Raw genomic sequence first — 12,076 nt, 5'->3', positions numbered from 1 at the left:
TGGCTGCGACGCGCCGAGCGTTCTAAAAGGCGAGCGCCGCCAGCTGCAGATCAGCTGCTGCTGCTTGCGGAGGAGGCGGAAGCGGCGCCGGCCAGCGGGGAAGCCTCTCTCTGGGCAGGGAAGGGAGGGGAGGCGACGGGCATTTCAGCCAGGCCGCTCAGCAGCGGCCATGCCCCCGCAGTAGCTCTCTCGCCTAGTCCCCACGCTGGGGCAGGGCAGGGGCAATCCGGCCCGAGCGCTTGAGATGCCCGACGCTGGGCGGGCGCTGCTGGCATGGCCTCCTTCGCGACTCCCGGGCAGCAGGACGGCGACAGCGGGGAGCTGGACCGCTCCCTTCAGCAGATGCTGCGGGCCATAGTGGAGGAGAGGACCCGCGTGAGCCTCCGCCACGAGATCAGTGGGCTCGGTGAGTGGAGGGCCGGTGGGAGATGCCGGCTGGGAAAGGCAGCAGCCGGTGGGAGGTGGGCGGCGAAGGCAACCCGCCCTGGTAGAGGAAGTCGCAGCCTTTGCTTGGCCGGGAGAAATGCAGGCGCTCCGGAGCGCCGCCACCCTTTTCTCTGCGCTGACCCTCTTTTTCGGAAGCCCTCTGCACTTGCTCAGGGGCTCTTTCCCCCGGCCATAACCTGTGAAGTGCCGGAGATCCTTAAAGTGGGGGGAGCCCGCCTGCCTGGCACAAAAACCGTCCCTTTGTAGCTTTTCTTGTTTCAGTGCAAAAGGGTTCCTTAAAGAACCTGGTGGGGGGGGGGGATTCTGGCTTCCCAGTGTTGTTAAATGAACCAGGCCTCCTCTTGGTCTGCAATAATATATAGGCTCTCCTGCTTGAGCAGTGGGGTGGACTAGAAGACCTCTAAGGTCCCTTCCGGCTCTATTCGTGATTGGTCGATGGATGATTCCTGCCTACGAGCTGCCCAGTTGTATCTGGCTGTAGTTTCCAAGGTGCCCATCATTGTGTGGCCATGCAAAATGAAACACTTTGGCCACCAGTTGCTGAATTAGGGTGACTGAACTGCTACCAGAAGCTCCGTTCTGTTAAAAGTGCTTAAGAAAAGGATCCTTTCATGGTTTCATAAATAAACCTTTATTCTTGCATAAAGGCTCTTAAATGTGGGAGATGCAACTGTTGTAGCAGATATAACCTAGGTAGTAGTACTGTAGAGATACAGTAGGCCTAATAATTCCCCTATAGGAGAATTTTCTCTACTTCCTGATAGAATAAGATCCTCTTAATAAGACAAATCTGTGGGTGACTCATATTCTTTTGAGGAAAACAAAGTTTGTGTCCTCTTTCCTGGTTTAATTTCCAAAGAGGGTGAGCAGGAGGGGGGGGGAGGCTGTTGTGAATTGCACTTTATTTTCTGGGCCAACCTGCCTGGCCTCACCGTAATAAGGATATCAAAGGTATGTCTCGGCTACTTTGCTGGGCTGGAGAAAAGAGGGAAGAAGAGATGAGGAAACTGTCCTTTTAATGTTCTTTTCATGTTGGGAAGTACTGCTGGATCTTGCTGCAGCTGAAATCCTCTGAGACAGGGGTCCCCAACCTTTCGGACCTCAGGGACCACTAAATTCATAATTTTAAATCCCGCGGACCACTACTATGATCGGCTTAATGATACGCTGGGTGGGTGTAGCTAGGTGGTCATGTGACTGGGTGGGCATGGCCAACTGGATGTCGCTCACACCGAGGGGCGCCTCGCCAGCCTCTACTCACCCCTCTCAGCTCCTTCTCGCTTGCCCGTCAGGGCTCCTTAGAGCCCCAACAGGAAGCAATTGTTGGAGCTAAGCAGCCACCACAAGAAAGAGTTGGCAAAACTCAGTTCAAATTTGATCTGACCGAGAAGGAGGCCCAGCAGAAATACCTCACTGAGGACTACGAGCATAGGCTTTCCAAGCAGGGGGAAGACCTGCGGGAATGCAAGGCCAAGTACTGGCGCCAAGGGGCTCAATGGGCTGAGATGGTCAGCCAGTTCCAGACCATGATGCAGTCCCACTGGAACAGGGTCTTCTGGCTCTTCAGCAGCACTTCCCTCCAGCCTTTGCCCAAAGCCCCACACCAGGAGGCTGAAGCAGCCCCCAAGTCAGAATTTCTGCCCCCCCCCGACCCACATAGAAAGACCCCAAAGTGGGAGACTCTGCAGCAACACAAGCATTGAATTGAATTGAATTGAATTTTATTATTTGTATGCCGCCCTTCTCCGGGAGGACTCAGGGCGGCAAACAATTCAAAAGGGGAAAAAAGGGGAACATAAAACGAAATACAGATAATTAAAATAAGCAAGAGTCGCACAACCATACATGTCGAGAGGGGAGGGAACTCATCAACCCCAGGCCTGCCGGCAAAGCCAGGTTTTGACGGCTTTTCGGAAGGCCTGGAGAGAGGTGAGGGTCCGAATCCCTGTGGGGAGTTCATTCCAGAGGGCCGGAGCTGCCACAGAGAAGGCCCTCCCCCGGGTAGTAGCCAGATGGCATTGGCTAGTAGATGGAACCCGGAGGCGGCCAGCCCTGTGTGATCTAATGGGTCTGTGGGAGGTAATTGGCAGCAGGCGGTCTCTCAAGTATTCATTGCTTGTCTCCATCCCAGGGGCCATAGTTTGAGGACCCCTGATTTAGTGCAATATAAAAAATGCAAATAATTTTTCTGTGGACCACCAAAATTTTCTCACCGACCACCAGTGGTCCACGGATCACCAGTTGGTGACCGCTGCTCTGAGAGGTTTTATTTATTTAGAGGGGAAAAGGTCTTCACCGTTTCAGTGATACCAGTTGAAATCACCTCTCCGTTGTCTTCCTGCCTTGTTTCTAACACAGGCCGTAATATAACATGTTCCTTGTGACCAGAAAAACAGGATGTGGAAATTGTCCCTCACTGATGTCCCCATCCTAGAGAAATTCAACGCTTTGCCATCTGTAGCATTGACGTTATTTCTCTGAGGGGAAAATGGACAAAGCTGGATCTTTATGCAGGGGGAATAAAGCTTGATGTATGCTCCGGTTTCTAGAATGCAGCGTAAACAATTAAATTCCCTCCTAGACAGAAAAAAGGCCTTTGTGTTCCTCAAGTTAGAGTCTGCTGTGGTTTTTTTTCATGTTGGATTAACACCTGTTGTGTTTGTAACATTCAAAGATCTAACATAATCCCATCTCCAACATCCTCGAAATAAATTGGCTAAAGCGTCTTGCTGATGTCTTTTTTACAGCTTACTTCTGCAAACAAATTGCATGGCCACAGTATTTATTGGATTGGCATCTAATAGGTGTATCAAAGTGTATTTCCCACTCTGGGAAATCCTGATATTTCCATTGGTTTGTTGGGAGATTTCTCAGCAAAAGATGGGAAGTGATGAATACAGCAAAGTCTTTCAAGGGAGGATTTACAGTCATAGACCTTGGCGTAGACAGAGCTGCCATTAAGTGAACTAATTGTCTCCTGCAAACTCCCCTCCCCTTTCGCTCCTCTTTTATTTCCTCTTGGAGGGGCCATTCATTGTCCACCTGTAGCCTTACTCCAAAGTTGACCCATGTTCTTTAGCTTTTCCCTTCGTCTGGCAACTCTACGCATGCCCACACTTGGGAACAGGGCTCCAGCTGTTCGTCTGCCTCACTGATGTCTGACTCCGAAGGCAGCTGAGAACTGGCATACGGCTCTGGCCCCCTCTTTGCCTGACAGAGTCCTCCACAGAGCCTTCCCCAGACTCCAGGACTGGCCCATGTTCCTCCCCAAACTCCTCGCTGTCCGAATCTGCTACCAGCTCTGCTGGTTGGCCACAATACCATTGGTGTAGAAGACATTCCCTGAAGACTGAATACCACTTTCCAGGGCTGTGTTTGTCGACCTTGACAACTGTAAGATGCATGGACTTCAACTCCCAGAGTTGAATTCCACACATCTTAAAGTTGCTAAGGTGGAGAAATACCGGTATAGAGGTATAAGTATAATCTTTATTGTCATTGTACTTAAAAACGGAATTGGGTAGGTAGGTAGGGGGAGTAAATCACAGTTTGTGGCTGCTTTCTTCCAATTTTTTTTGTCTTAATTAGATGGGGAGCTTCCCATCACAAATGCTATTATCTTGCTATTATCTGCCTGAAGTTCAGCTAAGAGCTCTGGTCCTCCGTGACCCTTGAGGTCATGCTTGGTCTGTATGTTGCTGTATGTTGCCGCTGCTTTGCCCGATGGCCATTCTCCTCCTTCCTGGACAGATCTCAAGATAGTTTCTCCTTGCTCACAATCTTGGCTGAGAGGTTGCATGATCATTCCATGATTCACTCTGCCTTTGTTCCCTTGAAGTGGTACCCTCCCCTTGCTCTGAATCGGTGACTTCATAGCATTTGTCAAGATCTCCTTAGTGCATTAAGGGAACAGCCTTTTCTGTTTTTTTATGCACTGCTATTAAAAAGATTCCCTGGGCTTGTTTCTATCGGTGGCTCTATTAGAAACCCAGAGAAAAATCTGCATTACTATGTTTGAACTGCAATGCAAACTCAGCTGCCGAAGAAATCAGTTAGAGAAACTGGTAGATTTATATTCAATACAGATCTCTGGCAAAAATAATTCAGGCTACATCTTTATTTCTCTAGTTTTCCAGTGCAGGAATATTGGAATCTGTCTAGCATAAAAAATACGCACTTTTCTTTAATTAACTCTCTTGAAAAAAACCCATAACCTTCAGGGAACTCACAAGTTGAAAAACAGCTTAATTTGATGGCATTCAATTTATAAGAGCCATCTTAATATTTCAAATGGGATGGTTATAATATAGCTGTTGTGGGTGGGGCAGCCTTAAAAAATTAAATTATACCTAAAATACAACACCATTAGGTAAGAAAAATGTTTTTTTCTTAGGAAGGAGAACCAAAGAAGTGTGATGAAAACAAGGCACAGCCTTTTTTTTTGCTGATTCTTGGAACAATTTTTCCGCTTTAGTGTTTGTGAAGTTACTATAGGTAAAATACAAGGGTGAGACTTTGTTTTACAGTTCAGAAATATAGTCTTGGAATGTTTTAAATTAGTGCTTCTTAACCTTGGATGCTTTAAGATGTGTGGACTTCAACTCTCAAAATTCCCCAGGGTTGAAGTCCACGCATCTTAAAGTTTGCCAACTTTGAGAAACATTAAATGATTAAGAACAGAAACTGTACAACTCATACTGTGGATTATAAATTAAAAGAATTAAATGAGTCACTATTCAACTGTAAACTTCACAGTTTTGCACTACTGCTGGTGGATTTGCTAACCTGGTTGCATTGATTGGTGATAAATGGGTATACATTTGACTAATCTACATATGATTATTTATTTATTTTTTATTTAGTTTGTCAAATGTGTACAAGATAACAGGTATAAGTATAAACATGGACATGAACAAAGGAAATAAGTGCAAATGAGGACAGTAGGACAGGGACGGAAGGCACGCTGGTGCGGTTATACACGCCCCCTTTATGGACCTGTTAGGAATGGGGTGAGGTCCACGGTGGACAATTTAAGGCTGAAGCTCTGAGGGTTTGAGGCTGTAACAACACGTGGCACGACAAAACCGCAGTCCACTAAAGCGCGCCCGATTAAAGCGCGTCACTGACGTCATCAGCAGCGCGACAACAGCAACCGCGGAGAAAAAAGGGCGCTTTAAAAAGCGCTTTGAAAGCAAGCCGATTCACGTTAAGGTAAGGGTTAGGGTTAGAGTTAGGGTTAGGTTAAGGGTTAGGTTAAGGGTTAGGTTTAGGGTTAGGTTTAGGGTTAGGTTTAGGGTTAGGTTTAGGGTTAGGTTTCGGGGGGTTAGGTTTAGGTTTAGCAATAATAGCAATAGCAGTGGACTTATATACCGCTTCATAGGGCTTTCAGCCCTCTCTAAGCGGTTTACAGAGAGTCAGCATATTGCCCCCAACAATCCGGGTCCTCATTTTACCCACCTCGGAAGGATGGAAGGCTGAGTCAACCCTGAGCCGGTGAGATTTGAACCGCTGAACTGCTGATCTAGCAGTAGCCTGCAGTGCTGCATTTAACCACTGCGCCACCTCGGCTCTTTAGGGGTTAATTTTAGCTTTAGCGCTCACAGCGTGCTTTTTTTGTCACGCTGTGATGACGTCAGGTACGCAGTTTCGTCGAGCGCGCTTTAGTCGAACGCAGTTTTGTGGTGGAACTGTAACAACAGAGTCAGGTAGCGCAGTCCAGGCATTGACCACTCTGTTGCTGAAGTCGTATTTTCTGCAATTTAAGTTTGGAATGGTTTACCTTGAGTTTGTATCTATTGTTTGCTCGAGTATTATTGAGGTTGAAGCTGAAGTAGTCCTTGATAGGTAGGATGTTGTTGCAGACAATTTTGTGTACTATGCTTAGGTCAGACTGTAGGCGGCGTAATTCTAGGTTGTCCAAGCCCAAAATTTCGAGCCTGGTGGCATAAGGGATTCTGTTATGAGCAGAGGAGTGGAGTGCTCTTCTCGTGAAATACCTCTGGACCTGTTCATTGAATTAATGTCCAATATACAGTGTGGATTCCAGGTAGATGAGCTGTATTCGAGAATTGGTCTGGCAAAGGTTTTGTATGCCCTTGTTAGCAATACAATGTTACCGGAGAAGAAAGTTTGCAAAATTAGGCAATAACAATGTCAGGCCTGCAATTATATTCCTTTTAGAATTTTGGCCTGCCACACTTTCTCTTATTTCATTATGCTGTTTCATTAGTATAGTTGATGGGAGGGGGGAATAGAAAGGAGTAGGATTGTGGAATGTATTGTTATTCTTTTCTAGAAGCCAAGGTCATCTTTTGTCTCCGCACTTTTACACCTGACCTGAAGTGGCTGGGTGGAGACGCCAGCGTGGAAGAAGAAGATTGGACCACGTGATGGATTGTGGGTGTGGGGACAAGATCATGAACTTTTAACTGGGTGGAATTCTGATGTCATTTCCAGAATTGGGATTAACATGGATGTGCTAAGATCTCTGCTTTATTAAATTGGAACTTTAAGGATTGTTTTGCCTTGGACTTTGATTTAATTCTACATGATACTTGGGACGCTGACAAACAACTCTTATCTTTTATTTATAACTTTTATCTTTTATTATCAAGCAGATGTGGAATGTACCGGTAATAAGGATATTCCTTACAGTAGTAAAAGAAAATCAGTAAAGTTTACTATTAATTTTTTAGTGATGGCTGTGTTTCGGTGGTCTTATGGAAAAAGATGCACAATATTGCTTCCAAAAGGAAGGATACTAAGACTCTAAAACAGTGTTTCTCAATTTTGTCATCTTTAAGATATGTGGACTTCAGCTCCAAGCGTTCTCTGGATGAGCATGCTGGGTGAGGAATTCTGGAAGTTGAAGTCCACACATCTTAAAGTTGCCAAGTTTGAGAAGCACTGTCCTACAGCAATTTAGCAACTGCATGGCAGTGGAAAACTTAAGAAGACAGATAGGTGTTTCTGCCCATGGAAAAGTGACCTACTGGCCAGGGCCCATGGTGCTTGAGCGCTGCAGTGGCAAAGCAGGAGTTTTTTAAGCTTGAGCCATGCTGCCTTTAAGTCATAAGAAAAGTAATGGGTTTCCTGATTGGTATTATTGGCAAAATGCTAAGTCTGTATTTATTTATTTGATTCTATCCCATCTTCATGTTTGGACAACTTTGTGTTGTGTGCCAATTGCACCTGTTCCTGTATAAGGAAGCTCTTACAGTTATTCATGCCCTGGTCATCACCTGAATGAACTATTATAATGCGCTTTACCTGGGGCTGCCCTTGAAGAGTATCCGGAAGCTTCAAGCTGATGCAATGGCATGGGCCTTCCTAGAAGGACGTTTGCTACACCTGTGCTCTGTGAGCTGCTTTGGTTTTCAGTCTGCTTCCCGGGTGAAAGGACCAGTTTGGTGTAATGGTTAAGGCACTAGGCTAGAAACCAGGAAACTGTGAGTTCGAATCCAACTTTAGGCTTAAAAGCCAGCTGTGTGACTTTGGGCTAGTCACACTTTCTCTCAGACAACTAATCCTCAGGCTTCATGTGGAGAATATAGGAAGAGGAGGGAGTATTGGAGATGTTAGCTATCTTGAATTTATACACACACACACAAACTGGTGTGTGTGTGTGTGTGTGTGTATGTGTACAGCATAACTCTGGAATGCCTCGAGCAATTTCAACCAAACTTGGTACACAGATGACTTACTCTCTGGAGAAAACTATTGTGGGGATAAGACACCCTTAAAGCCCCTTGGGGTATGTGTTCTGTTAAGATATATCCTGTTGTGCCTTCAAATGACTTCTACTGTACTGCCGTAAAATGGCTTCTACTGTACAGCACAGTGGAGTTGTCATGGTAATGGCTTCATGGTACTCCACAGGGGGGCTCCCTCTGGTAAGGGGGAAAATCCAACATTAGAAATTAGAACGTTTGGTCTGGATAGCCATAACTCTGAATTGGCATACAAGAAATTAAAACTAAGCAATACTAAAATTAAACAATCAATACTCCTCAAGATGTATTGAAAGGAAAGGGCAGCCAGCTTTTAAGTGTTGCCTGAAATGGTGTGTGGGAGGGCATCTCTTATGTAAGGTTTAGTTTAGTTAAGTTTAGTTTATTGAACACTTATAGGCCGCCCTTTTCCCTGAGGGGACTCAGGGCGGCTTACAATAATGAGGGAAGGGAGTGCAAGACAAGACATAAAAGAAAATGTGAGTAAAAAAAAAAATTAACCATAAAAGCACAACATTCACTCAGCATTCGGGCGGGGAGAGAGTAAAGTCCTATCCCCAGGCCTGACGGGATAGCCAGATCTTGAGGGCCGTGCGGAAGGCCTGGACGGTGGTGAGGGTACGGATCTCCATGGGGAGATTGTTCCATAGCGTCGGAGCTGCAACTGAGAAGGCTCTCCTCTGCGTAGTCGCCAGTCGGCACTGACTGGCGGATGGAATTCGGAGGAGGCCTACCCTGTGCGATCTGATGGGACGCAGGGAGGTAATTGGCAGAAGGCGGTCTCTCAAATAGCCAGATCCACTACCATGGAGCGCTTTGTAGATGGTAAGTAGGACCTTGAAGTGCACCCGGCGATCAACAGGTAGCCAGCGCAGCTCACGGAGGATCGGTGTTATGTGGGCGAACCGCAGTGCGCCCACGATCACTCGCGCGGCCGCATTCTGGACTAGCTGAAGTCGCCGGATGCTCTTCAAGGGCAGCCCCATGTAGAACACATTGCAGTATTCCAGCCTAGAGATCACAAGGGCTCGAGTGACTGTTGTGAGGGCCTCCCGGTTCAGGTAGGGCCGCAACTGGCGCACCAGGCGAACCTGGGCAAATGCCCCCCTGGTCACAGCTGACAAGTGATGGTCGAAACTCAGCTGTGGGTCCAGGAGGACTCCCAAGTTGCGGACCCTGTCTGAGGGGTATAAATTTTGCCCCCCCAGCCTGATTGATGGAACATTAGCCAAATTGTTGGGAGGAAAACACAACAGCCACTCGGTCTTTTCCGGGTTGAGTACCAGTTTGTTAGCTCTCATCCAGTCTTTAACAGCCTCAAGGCCCCGGTTCATCACGTCCACCGCTTCATTGAGTTGGCACGGGGTGGACAGATACAACTGTGTATCGTCCGCGTATTGATGGTATTTTATCCCGTGCCTCCGAATGATCTCGCCCAGCGGTTTCATGTATATGTTGAATAGCAGGGGGGATAAGACCGAGCCCTGCGGCACCCCATAAGTTAGGGGCCTCGGGGACGATCTCTCCCCCCCCCCACCAACACCGACTGCGACCTGTCCGAGAGGTAGGAGGAGAACCACTGCAGAACAGTGCCGCCCACCCCCACCTCCCGCAGTCGTCGCAGAAGGATACCATGGTCGATGGTATCGAAAGCCGCTGAGAGGTCAAGGAGAACCAGGATGGACGCATGGCCTCCATCTCTGGCTCTCCAGAGATCATCGGTCAATGCGACCAAAGCGGTTTCTGTGCTGTAACCGGGCCTGAAGCCGGACTGGAAGGGGTCAAGATAGTTAGCTTCCTCCAAGGTACGCTGAAGCTGGAAGGCCACCACCTTCTCAACAACCTTCCCCACAAAGGGGAGGTTGGAGACTGGACGGTAGTTATTAAGAACTGCTGGATCCAAAGACGGTTTCTTCAGGAGGGGCCTCACCACCGCCGCCTTAAGCGCGGTGGGGAAGTACCCCTCCCGAAGAGAGGCGGTAACAACCGCCTGGATCCAGCCTCGTGTCACCTCACTGCTGTTGGCAACCAGCCAGGAGGGACACGGGTCCAGTATACAGGTGGAGGCGCTCACAGCTCACATAGCCTGGTCCACATCCCTGGAGGCAACATCCTGAAACTCAACCCAGAGATGGTCTGCCAAATCATTCCCTTGTGTCTCGGCTGGATCTGCAAGAGTGGAGTCCAGGTCCGATCGAAACCGAGCAACTTTGTCCGCCAAGAACTGAACATACTCCTCAGCCTTACCCTGTAGGGGGTTCCCCGTCTCCCTCCTATTTAGGAGGGAGCGGGTTATCCTAAACAGGGCGGCTGGGCGGGACTCGGCGGACGCTACCAAGGAGGCAATGTGTGATCTTTTGACTGTTCTTAACGCCCGAATGTACTCCTTGGTGCATGCTGTCAACAGTGCTCGGTTCGACTCGGACCTATCGGACCTCCACAGGTGCTCTAGGCGTCTCCTCCGGCGCTTTATCTCCCGGATTTCCTCGGTGAACCAAGGAGGCCTCCGTGAGCCGCTGACCCGGAGGGGCCGTAGTGGCGCAATCCGGTCCAGAGACCCTGATGCTGCCGAGTGCCAGGCCGCAGCAAGAGTCTCCGCCGAACTGTGGGCGAGAGCATCTGGAATAACCCCAAGCTCCGTCTGGAACCTAACAGGGTCCATAAGTCGCCTGGGGCGGAACCACCTGGTCGGTTCCTCCTCCCTACGGTGGGGGTTTGGCCTCCGGAAGTCTAGCCTCAGTAGGTAGTGGTCTGACCACGACAGGGGAATGGTCTCATTTCCCCTCAGACCAAGATCATAACTCCACTGCTCCGAGAGGAATACGAGGTCGAGTGTGTGCCCCGCTGAGTGGGTAGGGCCTCGGATTACCTGGGTCAAGCCCATGGCTGTCATGGAAGCCATGAACTCCTGCGCTCCATCAGAGTGTTCACCGAGCGAAGGCAAATTGAAGTCCCCCAGAACCATTAGCCTAGGGAACTCAATTGCCAGCTCGGCTACTGACTCGAGGAGCGAGGGGAGGGCTGCTGCAACGCAGTTGGGAGGCAGGTACGTTAGCAGCAAGCCCACTTGACCCTTGAGGTCCAACTTCACTAGTAGGGACTCACACCCGGCAAGCTCCGGAGCAGGGATCCTACGAGGTGCTAAAGACTCCCGGACTACAATAGCCACACCGCCACCCCTTCCCTGGGCTCTCGGCTGATGAAGCACCTGAAATCCGTCTGGGCACATCTCTACGAGGGGGACTCCTCCCTCCGTGCCCAGCCATGTCTCAGTAATACATGTCAGGTCTGCCCCCTCGTCTACAATCAAGTCCCGGACGAGGGGAGCCTTATGAACAACAGACCTGGCATTTAGCGACAGCAGCCTGAGACCAGGGTCCTGATTGCTCATGCCATCTGACCTTGGAGTGGGACTCATAGGGCCGGAAGGAGGGATCTCTGCGATATAGCGAACCCTCCTTCCCCGGTAATGGCCAGCCCTAAAGTCCCCGCCGTATCTGCCTCTCCCTGTTATGACCGCAATGCTCCGACTCTCTCCCATGGATGTAATTCCCCCAACCACCCCAATGACCCCCGCATACCCCGCCAGGTCCTCCGAATCAGACATACTCAGACACTCACACAAACAGTCCCCACAATATAGTTAAAAACACAGAAAAGATACAGCGATAATAATACTAAAAGTGGGTCTTTCATACTAACACATTCAATCCCATACACTCAACAGGTTCCAAGGTTCTCTTGGCTTTCACACACATGGTTTTGGGAATCCTGTGGCCTGCAGAGCTGCCCTGGAAACAGCAAAGGTCTGGTCCACAGTGCCTCTTCCCGCAAAAATGGAGCTTGGGAGATCCACGCATGGCCTTCTTGGGTGCCGTTTTCAGACACGGTTGCCTCCT

The 12,076-nt window shown here is 49.0% G+C and overlaps 1 protein-coding gene across 2 annotated transcripts in view; it reads left to right on the top strand.

Moving 5' to 3' along the window:
* Positions 1-47: 47 nt before the first annotated feature.
* KIAA0930 (KIAA0930 ortholog) overlaps positions 48-12,076 on the top strand; it is a 70,105-nt gene continuing 58,076 nt past the window's right edge. The window contains exon 1 of one of the 2 annotated variants that reach the window (XM_032221468.1): positions 48-406. In XM_032221468.1, the coding sequence (XP_032077359.1) occupies positions 274-406 (133 nt within the window). In that variant the 5' untranslated portion in view covers positions 48-273. The remainder of the gene's footprint in view (positions 407-12,076) is intronic. The other variant, XM_032221469.1, reaches the window with a different exon arrangement.

The sequence above is a fragment of the Thamnophis elegans genome, chromosome 7 (genome assembly GCF_009769535.1).
Source record: "Thamnophis elegans isolate rThaEle1 chromosome 7, rThaEle1.pri, whole genome shotgun sequence".
NCBI classification, from domain to species: Eukaryota; Metazoa; Chordata; class Lepidosauria; order Squamata; family Colubridae; genus Thamnophis; species Thamnophis elegans.
This window is presented reverse-complemented; position numbering and strand designations above follow the sequence as displayed.